The sequence below is a fragment of the Lissotriton helveticus genome, chromosome 7 (genome assembly GCF_964261635.1).
Source record: "Lissotriton helveticus chromosome 7, aLisHel1.1, whole genome shotgun sequence".
In the NCBI taxonomy this organism is placed as follows: domain Eukaryota; kingdom Metazoa; phylum Chordata; class Amphibia; order Caudata; family Salamandridae; genus Lissotriton; species Lissotriton helveticus.
The window spans coordinates 735,707,177-735,726,522 of NC_136068.1; the positions used below are offsets into that span (position 1 = coordinate 735,707,177).

Sequence of the window (19,346 nt, forward strand, 5' to 3'; positions counted from 1 at the left end):
GCACATTGATGGAAAACCCCAGCTCGTGCAGGAGGTCTGCTGTCATCTGAAGGTGGTGGACGACTGTTTGGGGCAAGCCCGCCTTCAACAACCAGTCGTCGAGGTAGGGGAAGACTAAAACCCCTAACCGGCGCAGATGAGCTGCGACCACCGCCATCACTTTCGTGAACACCCGTGGGGCGCTGGTAAGGCCGAATGGGAGCACGATAAACTGAAAGTGCTCGTGGCCTACCGTGAACCGCAGGTAACGCCGGTGGGCCGGCAGGACGGGGATGTGAAAATACGCATCCTGCAAGTCCAACGCTACCATCCAGTCTTGTGGGTCTAGAGCAGCCAAGACCTGAGCCAAAGTCAACATCTTGAACTTCTCCTTCCGGAGGAAGCCGATGACGTTCCGTAGGTCCAAGATAGGACGTAGGCCCCCTTTGTCCTTCTTGGGCACCAGAAAGTAGTGGGAGTAGCAACCACACCCTACTTCTGGCCCAGGAACGCGCTCGATGGCCCCCTTGGCCAAGAGGGCCGTAACTTCCTCCTGCAGAAGTGTCAAGTGGTCCCCCGACACACGGTTGTTCTGCGGTGGCATGGCTGGAGGAGTGGACTCGAAGGGGAGGGAGTAGCCCCTTCGGACGAGCTGCAGCACCCACCTGTCCGATGTAATCGTGCGCCAGCGGGAGTGGTGATGGCGAACCCTGCCACCCACTGGCGTCACATGGGCCCGAAAGCTCGGACTAGGAAGATTTGGAGGCTGCTGCGGGGGGAGGTGTGGACTGACCTCGCCGCTGCCCTCTACCGCCACCACGGCGGAATCCACGGCCGCCACCGCGCTGGGGAGCGTTCTGCGGCGCGTGGCTGGCAGCACGCGTGGGACCGCCCCTTCCCTGGCCACGATAGGGGCGAAACGAACCCGGTTGCTGGCGCTGGGTCGAAAGACCCAAGGACTTGGCCGTGACCCTGGAGTCCTTGAAGCGCTCAAGCGCGTTGTCCGCCTTGTCACCGAACAGGCGACTGCCATCGAAAGGCATGTCCATGAGGGCATTCTGGACATCCGGCGAGAAGTTGGCGGATCTCAGCCAAGCATGGCGACGAATCGCCACCGTCGTGGACATAGCCCGTCCCAGCGAGTCGGTCGTGTCAAGACCACACCTTATCGAATACCTCGCCGCGTCCCGGCCTTCAACCAAGGCCTGGTTGAGCTTGTCCCGCACCTCCTGCGGGCATTGCGGCAGACACTCCGCGACCGTGTCCCACAGAGAGTGGGTGTAGCGGCCCAAGAGGCATGCGGTATTGCAAGACCGCAGTCCAGCACTCAAAGACGAAAAGACCTTCTTGCCAAATTGGTCATATCGCTTCGATTCCCGATCGGGCGGAGCCGACGGGAATGCGGACTGGGAAGTGGAGGCCTGGATCACCAGACTCTCCGGGGAGGGATGGGTGGAAAGGAAGGCAGGGTCGTCCGAACACGGACGGTGACGCCTGGCAACGTTCCGGTCAACCGGTGCACCGGAAGCGGGCCTGGACCAGGTGCCCAAAAGGACATCCGTCAGGGCCTCATTAAACGGCAGCAGAGGCTCCTGTGGGCATGACTGCGGTTTAAATACTTCGGTGAGGATGTTAGGTTTCACCTTAGCGACGGGGAGCTCAAGGCTCAAGGCCTTGGCAGCCCTCATCAGGACCACCGAATAGGCAGCCCCCGCCTCTGACGCCACAGGGGAAGGCGAGACAAACCCAGGGTTGGGCGACTCGTCCAGACCACTGGCATCACCTAAGTCACCTACCCAGTCCACGTCATACTGGCAGGCTCGTGACAAAGGGTCCTCAGACCCCTCCCAACCCTCTCCATAATCGTCCTCATCGCCATAGTTCGAGTCGACGATATAAACCGGCTCCTCGGAGCCAATGGGCCCCAACGGCGCCGGACTCGGCGTCGGACGACGCCGGTCCGACTCCACGTCAGGAGTCAGAGAGGGAACGGGGGTGGCGCCGCGCGGCGCTGGCGCCGGGGACCCGACGCCGGAATCACGGCGCCGCGCGGAGGCGGCACCACGGGTTGCCCCAATGGAATCGGCGCCGGAGAGGCCGGTGGACCAGCCGGCGATGACCCTGAAGGGCCCAGCGGCGCCGGGGCCGGAGCCGCCGGCGGCTGCGGCGCCGGGGCCGGAGCCGCCGGCGGCGCCGGAGCACTCGGCGGCATCGGGGCAGGTGCACCCGAACCGCTCGGGCTCCCAGACGGGACCGACGGGCCCGCAGGCGCCGTAGGCCCCGCCGGAGGAGACATCGCCCTCATAGCCATGAGGAACTCCTCAATCTCCTCGCGCGACGCGCCTTCCCCCAGGGACCGACGGGTATGGGGCAGACGGCGTCGGCGACCCACGCGGGGCCGCGGGGGTGGGGCCACCCGAACCCCCGGCCGCATCACGCGGGCGTCGGGGGGAGTCGGGGGTACGATGACGACGCCCCGACCTCTTGTGTCGCTTACCTGATGAACCGGAGGAATGGTGGTGACTCCCGGAGCGCTCATGGCGGCTCCGCGATCGCTCCCTCGACCGCTTCCTCGACCTCAGACCGGACCGGGACCGCTCTCGACGCGGGGCCGACACTCGGAGCTCGAGCAGCTTGCGGGACCGCTCCCGTCTAGCTTTACCTGTCAAGGCCCGGCAGTCGACGCAGGACTCCACGTCGTGGTCCGCGCCCAGACACCGGAGGCAGAGTCGATGGTGGTCGATGACCGACATCATTCGGTCGCACCCGTCGCAACTCTTAAACCCGGGCATCCTACCGGCACCTTGAAGAAAGAGTTAAGTTAACAAAAACTTGGTCAAAAGACCGGAGTACTGCTCTTCGGATCTGCGCTAACTGGCGCGGAAAAAAGAAGAACTGACGTCAGCGCGCGGAGGCGGCGTCTATATACTCCAGCGACGTCATCACGGCGCACGACGCCGACGACGCGGAGCCGCCTGCAGACGACGCCTACCGACGCGCAGGGGTACTGCTACGCAAAAGTTTCCGGATCCAGACTGACGCCTGGGGATATTCTAAGGTAAGGAATCTAATACTAACCTGTTTCTTTCAGATGTTTGTTTTACAATTATGACTTCTTTAATTCGTTTTTTTTATTTGCATTTCAGAGGTTTTTTCAGACATATGTTAAGGTGTTATAACCAATCCTAACTTTAACTGTCGTGTTTTCAGTAAATGTCAGAGTTTTTTTTAGATACTACATCCAACTTCTATGAGAGTATTCTCTACCCTGCTTTCCATGTGCTGTGGGGATTGCCCCAGGGACTGCATCCAGCCAAGTGCGGAACACCTAGGATGCACAATGCCTTTGACACATGTTGTGTGCACTGGTAACCATAACTATGAGTTTGAAATAGAGCCACAGCGCACTATTTTTAACTTAGTCTTTTTCAGTTGAGTGAATATATAATATATTAATGCCATGGCAGTGAAAATAAACGTGGCACAACATGTTATTTAGAACATATGTACTACTAATAAAAACTTTTTTTACTGCCTCGCAGAGTGCATATTACAATTACTTTACACAATTAATCAATTGTCTTAATAGTAATGAGGGCTCAAAGTGATTTCACTATACTGCACAAATGTAAGCCTTTGCTTCGTGCTTTAGTTAATTATCTTTTGTTAAGGCAAGTGCACATGAAAAAATACCCTTGCATAAGTCATATATGCAGATGCAGAGTATAATATTTTATTTATGAGCATTATTGAAGGAGAAGAGGGGCATCATGACTCATGGCTGCTCCCCAAAGTGAACAATGATAATAAATGGCATATTACACTCTGTGCAGCTGCATGTATACGTGTATATACGTATACACACTTGTGAACAGGGGGGGGGGGGAGTTCGACATGGTGGATATTTACTTATATTATATAAATGGGTATGTATGGATAAGTAGGTCGATTAAGGCATGTTATTAATATTTTAAAATTGTAAAAAAAAGCATAGACTAGATTTGCAGAATTAATATTTGTAACTTAATTGAAAGCAGATATGAACTGATGCTGAAATTGATTATCAACATTTGACACAATAAAAGTAAAATGACTTGAAATGCCAATGTAAATTGTATAAAAACAATCTTATGTTGTATGTGTGGGGGGGATGTAATACATACTGTGGAGTTGTGTACCCAATAGCGTTAGGTTTTGTCAAAATAACACCTTTAAAGGGTTGGGAGGGGGGGGGGGCACAGGCATCTATTCCTTCTCACATTATTTTGAGATATGGGATAATTAAATCGGATAGCTCGTCCCTCTGTCTTTTTTGGGAGTGGGCTCCCCTCTTGTTTTTGTTTGCTAACAAAGCCAGTTTCAGTGAGATGTATACACATCATCATATGCCTGACTGCTCTGCGCATGGCCATCTCACAAAAGTAACTATACAGTACGATTTCACTGATGCTGAATTCTGGCACATCATTTGTAGACATAATATTTCAAGTACTACAACTAAACCCGGCCACCAAAAGACGCTAATCTATATCATTTACTATCTATGTTATGCTTGCGAGAAGCAAGCAAACACTCATCAATGACTAATTCTGTTAACTTCTTGCACACTAATTTCAGCGTTATTCATGCAAAACAAATGGTATAATCGGACACATTGTACTGAACATCCTACTGATGAATCCCCCTTTATGGAAACTCTTGCCCATAAAAATGATTTTCTATCATGCAAAACTAAAACTCTTGTAATACATTTTCTTCTCCAGTTAACGTTGAATAATACCAGACATGGTTTCAAACGAATGGGTCAGAATTTCAAAGCATGAACCAGCCACACAGGCACTCAACAGAACCAATGGAACAGTGGTTCACAGTCATGCCACTCTCAGGTCCACACAATTCTAAGGGAGACTGGTGGTGAACCAACATCTGCCTCCTCTGAAATTTACAAGAGTGCACAGACCTGCGGTTTACTGTCAGGGGCGGCTCCTCGGCTATGACGGAAGAGCGTCGCCCCACTGCTCTCAGAGCAGAGAAAAGGAAAAATCAAATGATATTAACATTGTTATTTTTTTTCTCGTAGCTACAGGGCTAGGTTAGGGCGGGGCTGGTGTCACAGCCTGGGAAGCAGGGTGGTTTGTGCACAATAAGTGCCCATGACAGTTTCACTGGTCAAACAGTCATGTGCACTTAGCATGTTCTCACCCAAGTTCAAGTTCAAGTTCTAGCATTTGTAAAGCGCACTACTCACCCAGAGGGTCTCAAGGCGCTAGGGGAATGGGTATATTATTTGTCGAAGAGCCAGGTTTTAAGTTCTTTTCTGAAGGAGATGTGGTTCTGAGTGAGGCGGAGGTGGGTGGGGAGTGAGTTCCAGGTCTTGGCAGCCAGGAAGGAGAAGGATCTGCCACCCATGGTGGATTTCCGGATGCGCGGGACTGCGGCGAGGGCATGATTGGACGATCTAAGTTGGCGGGTGGGTTTGTAGAAGGACAGTCGTGTGTTGAGGCATTCGGGTCCTAGATTGTAGAGGGCTTTGTGTGCGTGGGTGAGAAGTCGGAAAGTAATTCTTTTGTTAACGGGAAGCCAGTGGAGGTCTATTAGATGTCCGGTGATGTGATCTTGGCACGAGATGTCTAGAATGAGTCTCGCTGATGCGTTTTGGATGCGCTGGAGTTTTTTCTGTAATTTTGCTGTGATTCCGGCGTAAAGTGTGTTACCACAGTCCAGTCGACTCATGACCAGTGCGTGGTTGACAGTCTTTCTTGTCTCGAGGGGGATCCAGCGGAAGATCTTTTTGAGAATGCGAAGTACGTTGAAGCAGGAGGACGAGACGGCGTTGACTTGTCTGGACATCGAGAGAGAGGAGTCTAGGATGAAGCCAAGGTTACGTGCATGGTCTGTGGGTGTGGGTGCTGCGCCCAGCGCGGAAGGCCACCAGGTGTCGTCCCAAGCTGAGGGGGAAGATCCTAGGATGAGTACCTCTGTTTTGTCTGAGTTGAGTTTTAGGCGGCTAGGTTTCATCCATTCGGCTACTTCTTTCATGCCTTCGTGAAGATTGGTTTTGGCGGTGTTGGGGTCTTTGGTGAGGGAGAGGATTAGCTGGGTGTCGTCGGCGTAGGAGATGATGTTGAGGTTGTGTTGGCGCGCGATGGAGGCGAGAGGACTCATGTAGACGTTGAAGAGGGTGGGACTGAGTGAGGATCCTTGAGGTACGCCGCAGATGACTTCGGTGGCCTCTGAGTAGAATGGGGAAGTCGGACTCTGTGGGTTCTCCCAGCGAGGAATGAGATGATCCAGTCCAAGGCTTTTCCTTGTATGCCGATGTTGCTAAGGCGATGGCAGAGTTGAACGAGCAGTTGATGATATCACGGAGATGGGGTGCGATGATGGAGTCAGCTTTGTTGAAGATGTGGTGGGGGCACGGGTCAGTGGGCGAGCCAGAGTGGATTGAGTTCATGAGGCGAATGGTGTCTTCAGTGGTAATTGGGTTCCAAGCGCTGAGGTTGTTAGTTGGCGAAGTAGGATCTGAGGGGGGTTGGGAGGGTTGATCGCTCGGAGAATTCTCGAAGCTGTTGTGAAGGTCGGCAATTTTGTTGTAGAAGAAGGAGGATAACGCGTCGCAGAGGCCTTGGGAGGGAGTGATGTCGTCAGATGCTGCGGTGGGGTTGGTGAATTCTTTGACGATGTTGAAGAGTTCCTTGCTGTTATGAGTGTTGTTGTCGAGACGAACCTTGAATGCTGATTTCTTAGCGGATCGAATCAGTTGGTGGTGTTTGCGGGTGGCTGACTTGAGGGAGGCCATGTTGTCTGAGGTTGGGTTTTTTCCTCCAAATCTTCTCCAGAGTGCGGCATAGCTTCTTGGATTTTTTAAGGTCATCATTGAACCAGGGAGCCTTTTTGCTAGTTGAATTGATCTGGTGCTTTTTCAGGGGTGCTAATTCGTCAGCACTGAAGGTGATCCATTGCTTGAATTTGGTGGCCGCTTGGTTTGGGTCCAATGAGAGGGTGGGAGGGTTTTGGTTGAGTGATGTGAGGAGTTGGTTGGAGGTGATTTTGTTCCAGTTTCTCCGAGGAATAGGTTGAGGGCGATTATGGGTTAGGGAGGTTTTGTAGCTGAAGTGAACGCAGCTGTGGTCTGTCCAGTGGAGAGCTGTGGTGCGATCGAAGGAGATGTGCTTGCTGGATGTGAAGATAGGGTCGAGCGTGTGTCCGGCTACATGGGTGGGGGTGTCAACGAGTTGTTTGAGTCCGAGATTGGCCAGGTTATCCAGAAGGGTGGTGGTGTTATTGTCGTGTTTGTTTTCAAGGTGGTAGTTGAGGTCTCCTAGAAGAATGTAGTTCTCGGAGGCTAGGGCGTGTGGGCTGACGAAGTCCGTGATGTCATCGCTGAATTGGGTGCGGGTACCTGGAGGCCTGTAGATGAGGGTGCCTCTCAATGTGGTCCTGGGGTCGGTGTGGATCTGAAAGTGGAGATGTTCGGCGGTTGCAAGATTGTCTTCGAAGCTGGTTGTGATTTTGATGGTGTTCCTGTGGATGATGGCGATGCCTCCTCCTGTTTGATTGGTGCGGTCTTTGCGGATTATCTTGTAAGTGTCCGGTATGGCTATGGCGATGTCGGGAGCTGATGAAGTGTTCATCCATGTTTCAGTAAGGAAGGCGATGTCAGGTGACGCAGAGTCGATTAGGTCCCAAAGTTCTGTTGCGTGTCTGTGGACCGAGCGGGTGTTGAGCAGGATGCACTTAAGGCGGATAGAGTCGGAATTGTGTTTGGAGGACGTGGGATTGGTGAGGGTCCTGACGCAGTTGAACTTGCAGGAGAGGCAGGCGAATGGGCCGTGAGTACGTCCTGGAGTAGCATCGCAGCAAAGTGGTGTACGTCCGGGATTGAGGGCGAGGAGAGTAGCGGCATCATAGGAGATTCTAGAGGGTTTGGGGCGGCGGGGACCAGGGGGACAGGCGCTGGGCGCGGTCCAGGCGCGGACGGGCGTAGACGGGCTTACCTTTGGCGCACCTTCGGCGCGCATAGGGCGCGTCCGCTGCGCGTGATCTGTCATATGTGGATAGTGGAAGGGATGTAAAACACAGCCTGGGTGGAGAACATGCCCAGGCTCCTAGTCTGTGCGCTGAACCAAGGAGCTATGACCAAACACAACGCTACGTTGCGATTGGCTTAGGGGAGCATATCTGCATCCGGGACCCGTCAGGAAGGGAAGCAACGACGGAGGAGAGATGGCAGCCGTGAGGATATTTTTTTTTGTCTATCTTGTTCCTCTCTCCCACCCCTGCTCCCCCCTATTCCCTGCATACTGTAGCCCTCACTGGGATTCCAAATGGCATCATATGCAACTCATGTGTTTGACGTCTCTTCAAAATAACTGTTATTGACTGATACCCTTCTATAATTCTATATGTTACTAGGTCAGAGAGGTTCACAGGAGAGGTGAAAGTGTTTTATGTCTGAATCCACAGACCTTACTCAGAACTTTAAGGTCTTATAAGGCTGAAGGTGTGGAACATTTCACACACAAATCTGGTCGGGATGGGAAAGTTCTGATTTGGTCTTGTTTTCATTCTACGCAGACAAGACCTCATACTCAATGACCAGTGGAGTTCCTTCAGTAATTAGAGGGATATCCTGCAGATAATAACAGCGTTGGGCACCTGCAACTGGAAGAGCGAGTTCACTTCTTTTACATTTGCAGCCTAAATAAAATCCTGCACACACTACTCCTGTGTCTGCTTCCTGCAGGCCATCTGTGAATTCAGTAAAGCAACCCAAAATTAAAATGCAATATTAGATGTGAAGCTAGAGGCGGAGTGTTAGTATACTGGATCTCAGTATACTACGCTGAGATGGCACTCAGAGGAAACCCGTTGATACAGGTACACTTTCCCAGCACACAAATCATACTGTAACAATAGCTACAGCCTACTGAGTCAGCCTCGAGACTATTTCAGCCTCATTTCTATTAGAATGTAATTGCGAACCGAGGCTTTGGCTTCGCACACAGAACACTTGAAAACTATTGGTTAGCACCCAATAATACCGAAAGCGTCAAGGTGCTATTTCTTTCACCTCCATGCATCTTTAATGCTTTCCTTCTTGTCTTCAATATTTTTCAGTTTATAGGTTACTCAGGTTTGGGTTTCAACAAGAAACATGGAAGCATTTCTTAATAAAATAGCCATATTACGGGTGATCAAACGGAAAGAGAGCAAAGGTCTAAAAAGCAGAGAAACCTACTTGGCCAGATGTACCATAAGCAGATGCAACATCTGCTGGTGTCTCTCTGGGAGCCGGTGAACCAAGGCATGGATCTCAGCAATACGTGACTCCTGGTTCTCAAGTTCTGTAACAAGGAAAAAGAGACTAGAAACATTGCAATACACTTTTGAACAATACAACCACAAAAATGCTTAGTGAAGCCATAGCCTTAGGTGTTATTTATGGTTTTTACCCATTGGTTTATTCTGGATATGTAGTTTTAGATCAGATAAAGAAGATTTGAGTTTCCCGGAGGCAAATTTGCCGTTTGGTCTTAAAAAAAAGGTGTTTTTTTCTTTGGTTGCCCGACAGAAACCCACACCCCACACACATACATATGGAAAAATGTTTTTTAGGGCAGCCCCCTATAGCCAGCGGCATGAATGCTTCAGCTCACATTAGCAATTGTCTAACAGCGTTTTCATTCAGCTTTGGTATTAATCAAAGACCTTTCACAGATGTGTACATATGTAGTTTTCCTTTACATTTTTCCATTTAAGACAATGGTACAAAATGTTTTGTTTTTTCTTTCTGATGGGCGCAATGTTTTAGAAAATATCAGAGTAGCCTTTGCCTCATCTTCAGTTCCACAAGCATGCACACCATGCTGCTGTAGCCATCACTAGATGAAAATGGTAACCCCCTCATCCAAGATGTCTGTCACATCTTCATTTCATAAAACGTTCTTATCCCTCCTGTACCTTGTGTGCTGCACTCTCTAGGGGCTTATTTAATATGAAGGAGTAGTACAATTCCAAAATGGGAGCCACATTAACCTGCCTGAGACGCTGGTGAGGCTAGTGGCAGACAAAAGATGATCAAAAACAGTAAGCCAATGTGCCTTTCTTCACTTTGATACCCAGCAACATCATCAGAAAGAGCCTTGCCCTTCCCTATCATTCCAGTTCTTGTACCTTTGACCTGGAACGCTTGCTAATGCAGCCACCATTGCACCAACTGGCACACTGCTAGGCTCCAGAGAACACTGATGAGCTACAATGGATGACCGACATCAGTGCCAGGAGCAGCAGAAGCTTTGTTTCGCCACATCCTGAGGGTTCCAGGATGTGCCTGCAACCTGGAATGCAGAGTACCAAGCTCAACCAGGGTCTAACTGGTTCCCACCACCCGGCTCTGGAAAAGGCAATAAACAGCAGTTGGGCTGCCATTTGCCAGGCCTGTGCTGCCTGTTGTGATCAGTGAGTAACAGGCACTGCTGGCACTTGCCATGCCCATCTGCAATACAGAAAAGGGATTGAGAGAGTGCGCATCCTGGGACCTGAGGAATCAATGTAAGGCATTAAACAAGAAACCCTATCGCTTTCAAAGGCTGGGTCTAAGGTTTGAGAATCTCCATGTGGAATGTAGACTCTTCTCCTCCACCATGGGAGCCGATCCATCAAAATGGCAGGGGTAGCAGAAGTGACATCACATACCCTTTGAACCTAACGACATCCCACAAAGTGACATATGACCCTTGACCCTGAATTGTCCCAGGAAGGCATGTCAAACGACCCCAATAGCCCAACTGTTGACATTACTGAAGTTCCATAATAACTGTATGATTACTAGAACAGCATAAAACAGACAAATGTTTACTTTAGACACCACCTAAATTAGCGTGCTGACTTGATCTTTGAAAGTCCCTGAATTGCAGTGCGAGAGCCAGGAGAGTAAATCAGACCTCTTCAAGGGGGTATGTTACCCAGAGAAAAAAATAAGAATGGATGATATAGTGCATTTTAACACCCATTTTCAGGTACATTTGCTAAAATTCCCTAGGCAATGAAAGAGCACTGATTAAACATTCAAATTATTTCATTGTTTGCCAAGCTGATGAAAACTGACTTTTCCCAGGAGTTGACCCAATTTTGTTTTTAAATGTACTATGTGTGCACTCCATATGTCAAAATTTAACTCCATCGTGCCAGGGCCAGCATTTTACAGTGGGTGATCCCTTATACCCAAAATAACATTAAATAAGCCTGTGCAAGTATTTTACAATTTCTGCTGCCCATATACCATAGGTGACCCTTATGTCAAAAGTTACTTAGGTGTGCGAGGGCAACCATTTTTTCATAGTTGCCACCCTCCCACAAGCCAGGTTGTCCACCTTTATGCAAAGAGTTACCTTCATTGTACTAGCACAAGTACCAGCATTTTGCCACTAGTGTCCATCAGTATTTTCCATGGGTCTCGTATACGCCATGAAATAGCTCTTGTATGACAGTACCTAGTATTTTACTGCCCTTTATGGCAACAATGATCCATGGTGTGCCAGTCTCTTCTCACATATGTCTGTCATGCTAAGAATTCCATCAAGAATGCCAGCACCAGTATTTTGCATTGGGTGTCTCTATAGGACAATAACTGCCTTCAGTAAGCCAAGGCCAATGACAACCTCGCAAACATCATATCACATTTTCACTAACACTCATTCAGAATTATTGTCTCACACTCACTCACTCATACACCCCCTCGCAGTTATTCATTCTCACTCACTTGCATTCACTCTTAATCTTACTACCTCATTCTCAGTCATTTAGTCTCACAGTTTTACTCATCTGTCGATGACTCACTTTCACTCACACACAGACACATGTTCAAACGTACAAACACTCTCTTGCTTAAATACACTCATCCGCAAGCATGCACACAACATATTTAAAACCAGTTTTGCTCATCACAGATGCCACCAAAGGTCCCATTCCAGCTAAGTATGCTTTTTTTTATTACACTTATAGTGAATTATATATTAATCACAATAAGTATATTGAAAATGGGCAGAAAGTAAGAAATGCGGAGCTGCCCCCATATTCAATTGCAAAAAGAACAATTGACTGACAGAATGCAGAACAATGTCATACATTCACCCCAGTGCACAGATCTGGGCCTAAATCTATCGTTTTTTGCTCCGCATGCCATTCCAGTTTGAACACAGCCATATGCAAATCAGTTTTGACCCTGCACCCAATGGGAACAGTCCAGCCCGAACTGCCAGGCCAGGTCCTCCCTGGGCTAGAACCAATCATCCTAGGACCGGTTTCGGGGTTTCACCCCTCATCAGCCATGATAGCTTGACTCCAGTGGTATGAAGAGCACAGGACCTACATCTGGGCATACCCGTCGCACTTGGGGTGACAAATGCAACAAGATGGAACTGATTTTCCTATTTTAGAGGCCAGGGTCGCAAAGGTATAGTCCGGTATCACCAGGAGCAACTATGTCCACAAACTGATTCCCTTTGGATAAATCACTTTCAGCACATTCACACATCTATGTCCAATCTCAAACCAATATTTTTCTGTAACCTCAACCCTGGTTGTATTTATGGTACCAGATAATGATATTTATCAACTTTTTTTGTTATTAAAATATGACCAGCACAGTTGTTTTAGAATCCGATTCCATTCATCATAAAAACATTAAACAAATCAAAATACACTCCGTTGTAAAAATAGATATAAAACCACTGAAATTAAAAAAAAACTATTTTCAATAGATCATTGTGAATTCACTGTAGCATAGCTCAACCTTTAAGAAGGGGGGAAGATGATAAGGGAAGGAGAAAGAGAAAAAAACATGTACGACAATCAGCTTATACTTCTTAGTTGACTTATCTGTTGAAAAGATCAAAATAGACAGGTATTTTCTAATTTCTTTCAAACATGCCAATTTGTACACCCAATTTAGTATATTCAAAGCGTCAACGCGTTTAGGTGGCATCAGCCCAATCTAGACCACCTTTTTCAAGACCCGATTTGTTCCTCTATTTAGAATAGATCAGTTGACAACCACTAAGGTCGATACCGTTTATAGTTTCAAATAGGCCCCATTGATCTTTAAAAGGTCACCATATGGAAAATTCACTCTTCTTCCTTATCTATATTTTTATGGTCTTGTAGGCCCCCATCCAATTCATCATGTATAGAATGAAGGACATAGACCTACAATATTCCGACTTGATTTCAGAATATAGAAGTTGTTGTGAGAAATAATGGCTGTTTCCTTGTATTAATAAAAGCCCCGGGACTTTGCCTCAATAGGTCCTCCCTGTGCACGATATTGTGGCCGATTAGATGCGGTATTGTTCACATTGTTCTCCTCAATCGCTTCGGCTCGTTGGACCCTCATACGGCGTCCATCCAGGTTTCTGCATGCTGTATATCTATATATATATATATATATCTATATATATATGCCACCAGGAGCAAGCCAGAGGTCGCAGCAATGACCCCTAGCGACCCCCTAAATGACATCAAGACATTAAGGGCAACAACGAAGGAAAATGTGTGTAAGGTTGTCAAGAGGCATCATCCTTCAAGTAGCCCTGGCTTTTAATTCAACAACTTTCATGCTTTGATTTTTAGACCACATGAATAATAAGACAAAACCAAAACTTCAAGTACCAAAATGCCAAGTGCTATTGGATAACAAGCCAAGACTGGAACATGGTATCACATACCATACAACATGACCTCGATATTTGATAAATACATTAGAACACTGGGCCCAGTCCCCTTGATGGGAAGTGCATTTGACACTATCCTTAAAATTCATGTGTTGAACACAGCAGAAGACCAAAGCAAAAGGCTTTCGATACAAACTAAACCCTTCTCTTTGAATCATCATTGTTTTGCTGATTATTATTCAATGAAATGCGCCAGCACAGAGAAAAGTTGCTTCTATGGCACCTATACCCTCCCTACCAGGTTCAGTTAAGTGAAAAACATGCAGTTCACAGAAGACACTGTGGTGTTTACGGAGTTAAGTTGGCCTCGAGAACTGCCTTCTCTTTTTCACTAGACCCTGAATGAGGTGCCTAGCATATACACGTGAGCAACAATGCACATCCCTGAAACACACTCTTCCTGCAAGTCGGGCTTTGTGCCGCACCTTTCCCTTTGAGAGGTAAAGCCCAGTTCGCCCTGCGCTGCCTTCAGCAGGGCTTGCTGTGAGCAGCTTTGGGGGAAAAAACGTTTTCCTTAACTGGAGTGTGTGTAGCAAGGCAGAATTTGTTGAAAACAGAAAGCCTGTGTGTTTGGTGACTTTGTGAGTTCCAGAAAGTAAATAGGGTCCATTAGGACCCAGTTTTCCTTCTGTGATTGGCTCTGCTTTTCCTCCTGACAGTAGGGGTCACAACAACAGTGCTGAGGTTGCAATGTACATGCCAGGGGTAGCAGAGGCGACTCCTAAAGGACGTTCAGGTTCTCCACCCTTTGCTTCCCCTTATCTCACTTTTCTAAAAACTCTTCTTCTTCACCTTTCTAATTTCCCTGGAAAATTCTAAGGTTAAGGAATCTGCAGCTAGATATTGTCTCTACCAGATAATGTGTTACAGAAGGAGAGTAACATGTTCTTCAGGGTGTTTCTTTTGCTACTGAGGAGTGTCCCGTTCTATGTGCAATCAAGTTCAAAGCTGAACAGAACTGTTCCTTGTCCAGACCTTGACATGTTTGGGTGCAGAGGCAGGGAGGCATGGGTGGGTCTGTAAGGTATCTTCAGCTAGATATTGTCTCTACCAGATAATGCGTTAGAGAAGGTAAGTAACTTATTCATCTGATAGAGACTTCTAGCTGCAGACTCCTTACCTTCAAATAAATATCCAAGCCATACCATCCTGGTGGTGGGCTCGGTTAGATTATCTACACTAAAAAGTCACGCAGGACCAAACGGGCAAAATGTCCGTCCCTGCCAACCTCACTGTCCAGGCAGTAGTGCTTGGCAAAAATGTGCAGAGATGCCCATGTTGCTGCCTTCAGATAGCCAGAACTGGGACACCCGAGCCAACACTGTCACAGCTTTTCCCCTGGTAGAATGGGCCCAGAAGTCCTCAGGAGGCTGCTTCCTAACTAGGGCATAGCAGAGTTATTGGAGATAATGACCCAGCACGGAATGGTCAGTTTCTCCACTGGCCAAACTTTTCTAGCTTCCACGTCACTCACAAAGAGTTGGTCGTCCACCCAGAACTCTGGTGCAGTCCAGGTAGAATGACAACGCTCTTTTGGGTCCAGACGGTGAAGACACTCATCTTCCTTATTGGTGCAAAAGAGATCTAAACCGTGACTGACTGACCTTTATGGAATGGGGTCACTACCTTTGGGAATAATGAGGCACGAGTGCGGAGCACCATCTTATCTACAAATCTAATCATATAGGGAGGCTTACAGGATGAAGCGTGCAAATCACTCACCCTTCGGGCAGATGTTATTGCCACTAGGATGGCTATCTTGATGGTAAGCAGCCGTGGGACACAATTGTGCAAAGGGCTTAAAGGGAGCACACAACGAATGTGAGAACTAAACTACGGTCCCACTGATAAAGGGAGTAGGTGGAAACATATGTACTAGGCCTTTTAAAAACCTATTTATAATAGGTGACTAGAATAAAAAAGGTTGATTCGGCAGCTGCAATGAACTAGTTACTTACCTTCGGTAACAATATATCTGTATGGGACTTATATTACTTATAGATTCCTTACCTTAGACTTACCCCCAGGCGTCAGTAAATATGGAGACTTTTTCTTCAGCAGTACCCCTGCACGTCGGTAGGTGGCTTTGGTTGACTCCACATTCGGCGTTGGCGTCGTGGTTGCCGGAATGACGTTGTGGTATCTACTTAGATGCCGCCCCTGCGGCAAACATCCACACAAAACAAAAGCTTCATGGTCTCTGGGGGAACACCGTATCACCACGGCCCCATCCTACAACTACCTGGGCACATGGGTATCAGAGAGGGCCACTGCACTCAAACATCTGAAGACGCTTAAACCAAAAATTGATAAAATAATTACATCTCTAAGACGTCTAAGCCACGGCCTGGCCAGTCCCTCTGCAGATCCGATGCTGACAGTACTTAGGGCTAAATTGATCCCCGCCATCACCTACGGCCATATAGCCTATCCAGGGGCTTTTGAGAAAGTGGTCCAAGCGGCACAGGTGAAAGCTTATAAGATGGGGCTACGAGCCCCCAAACAAGTGCGGAATAGCAGGGTGAGACTGGAAATAGGCCTGAAACGTCCTGAACTGGTACTACTGGGGGAACTGCTAAAATACTACATCAGAGTTCTGAAGTCGCCCGAAAACACCTTGAAGCACTCGCTAAAAACCATCTTTGGGGAAGAGGGCTCCCCATGGCAAGCCAAGGTGGAACTAGCCATTGACCTTCTGAAGATCGAGGGGCGGAATCTGTACTTACACGAAATCCCATATTCCGCCTGGGCAAAAGGCCGTCAAGCGCCAAGTCCAGTCTATTTCCTTTGAGCTAGACCTTTCCTCGCTCCGGCCCAACCCGCTAACGTTGGCCTTGGACAAATCCTATATTCCTGGCAAACCTCAGCCATACTTACAAGACTCATTAACAATCGAAGCAAGACAAAAAATTCTGTTTATGCGCCTCTTGGCCCTCAGGATAATGGACTTTAACCCACGTTGGGCACGCTCGGACGGAGCCACTGCCTGCCGACTTTGCAAATATCTCAGAGAATCCTGGCTACACTTGCTATGTTGCTGCCCTAAGCTGGCCAGTGACCGACAGCGATTGCTACGTCCGGCACTACGTATCCTGGGTCTCAGAACTTGCAGAGAGGCCTCGGATTGGTGTTTCTCTGAAACCACAACATGTTTATTAGCCAGGATAGGCAAGTTCATCCATCAAGTTAAAATGGCACTCGAAAACCAACTAAAGGACACCATCCCGAAGAGCCCTGTGACCCGCCGCCCTAAAGTTGGTAATCCACAGATAACACAGGGAGTCGCCGAAAAGCTGGGGCCGACTCAGGGGCCGATAAAGCCCACAGTGCAACTGAGGATGTTGAACTTTTACACGCCTTCCAGACTCTAATAAGCAAGGTCTCATGATGACTCTAAAAACTTTAATTCTTTTTTAATAATGTACAGTACCAGTGAACACAGACAGTATCGAGATCACATAGCTGCACCAATGGTCCCTGACCGGTGTAGGTCGAGCAGGGGGGGGCGCATTTTACTGTATTTTACTGCATTTTATCTGAACCAAACTGCATTTTTATACACTGTAATGATTTTAAGTAATCGCACAGTTTATCAATAAACTTTCTGTGCTGCCCCGGCGCGCTTAGGTCAGTTCTTTACACGACATTCCATGCCAGAAGCGCAGAGCCATACAAGATACGGACCACTGGTACACAAAACTAGGGCCCTGAAAGGGAGTCCTTTACTCTAGAAGTCAATTTGCAGAACAGGGAGGATGGGTGGGGTGGTAAGGAATCTATAACTAATCTATGTCTCTTACAGATATATTGTTACCGAAGGCAAGTAACTTGTTAATCTGAAAGAGACTATTAGTTATAGATTCCTTACCTTAAAATAGTTACCCTAGCAATACCAACCCCGGAGGTGGGTCTGCAAACTAAGGTCACACCAGAAAGTCCGGGAGAACTAAACGGCCAAAGAAGCCGTCTCTCCGGACCTGACTAACCAGGCAATAATGCTCAGTGAACGTGTGCAGAGATGCCCATGTGGCTGCCTGGAAGATGTCACAGAGGGGTGACTCCACGTCCCAAAGCAGTAGTGGCTGCCATGGCTGGAGGCTCCTTTTTTTACCAATGAATAACCGATTTAATGGAAAGAACGACTCATCAAGAGATGGTTCATTTTTGCACGGCAGAACCTTTCTTGGCACCCACATTGCCAACAAAGAATCGATCGCCCATCCGGAATTGTTTTGTGCGATCCAGATAAAAGGATAAGGCATGTTTTGGATACAGACAGTGGAGTCTCTCCTCCTCCTTGGAAGGATGCGGGGGTGGGACGAATGTGGGCAAAGTTATGGTCTGTCCTATGTGGAAAGAGGTAACCACTTTGGGAAGGAAAAGGAGGTCTTGTTGGGAGGACAACCTTGTTTGAATGGACAGCAAGGACATGAGGTTAAGAAGAAAGAGCCTGAAGCTCACTCACCCTGCGAGCAGAGGTGATGGCAACCAGAAAAGAGGTCTTTAGAGTCTGAGAGAACAATTATGCAGTGGCTCGAAAGGAGCACACAAGGTAAGTCAAGACAAGTTTCAAGTCTCACTGCGGCATTACGAAAGCAATAGGAGGAAAAAGGCAATGCCCTTAAGAAACCTATTTACAATAGGGGACTTCAAAAGAGAAGGCTGATCAGGAAGGTGAAGAAAGGCCGAATAGGCCGAAAGATAGCCTTTAAAGGTTCCCAGAGCAGAGCCCTGCTGGGCCAAAGAAAGAATGAAGAGGAGAACCTCTGAACGAGGGGCAGAAAGAGGATCCAAAGCCATTGCTGTGCACCATGCCACAAATTTGTTCCATCTACAGGTGTATACCGTCTTAGTGGAGGGATACCTGACTGCCAAGATAACATTACAGACTTCAGGAGGAAGGTCAAAAGCTGTCAACTGCCGTCGCTCAATCTCCACGCAAGGAGGTGGAGGCTGGACAGGTTCGCGTGGAGGACCGTTCCCTGCTGCTGCGACAAAAGATCCTCCCGAAAAGGCAGTCTGATTGGAGGATCGACAGCCATGCGCAATAGCTCAGGATAAAAGACTCTTCGTGCCCAATCCGGAGCCACAAGAATGACTTGGGACTGGTCCCACTTGATCTTCAGCAATTTGGGCAGAAGTGGTATAGGCGGAAAGGCGTATAATAGACCGCAATTCCACTTGTGACAAAAAGCACAGCCGATCGAGTGCCACCTTGGAAATTCCAACGCGCAGAACTGATGACATTGCGCGTTCTCTCCGGTGGTGAACAGATACAACCAAGGCTCTACCCACTGCTGAAAGGAACCTTGCCCACCTTAAAGTGAAGATGCAAATGGTGCTCCATCATGCACCGGTGGCTGAGTTTGTCCACCCTGGTGTTCAGAGAACCTGCCAGGTGTTGAACCACCAGGGACATGCCCTGATGTTCCAGCCACGGCCAAAGGCGAAGAGCCTCCTGACATAGTGTCCACGACCCCACCTCACCATGTTTATTGCAGTACCAAATGGCGGTGGTGTAGTCCTTGAACACCTGCACCACCCTTCCTCTGACAGAAGGAAGAAATGCTTTCAGTGCAAGACCAATCGCCTGGAGCTCCAGAAGGCAGTGCCGGACTGGGAACCAAAACCGGC

General features: G+C 48.4%; 1 protein-coding gene across 4 annotated transcripts in view; it reads right to left on the bottom strand.

Moving 5' to 3' along the window:
- ARHGAP26 (Rho GTPase activating protein 26) overlaps positions 1 to 19,346 on the bottom strand; it is a 2,444,655-nt gene that overhangs the window by 1,073,539 nt on the left and 1,351,770 nt on the right. For all 4 annotated transcript variants that reach the window (XR_013598661.1, XM_078653061.1, XM_078653060.1 and 1 more), the window contains exon 17: positions 9,221 to 9,326. Coding sequence is in view for 3 of the 4 variants with exons in the window: in XM_078653061.1 (XP_078509187.1) it covers positions 9,221 to 9,326 (106 nt within the window). In the remaining variant the exon portion in view is untranslated. The remainder of the gene's footprint in view (positions 1 to 9,220; positions 9,327 to 19,346) is intronic.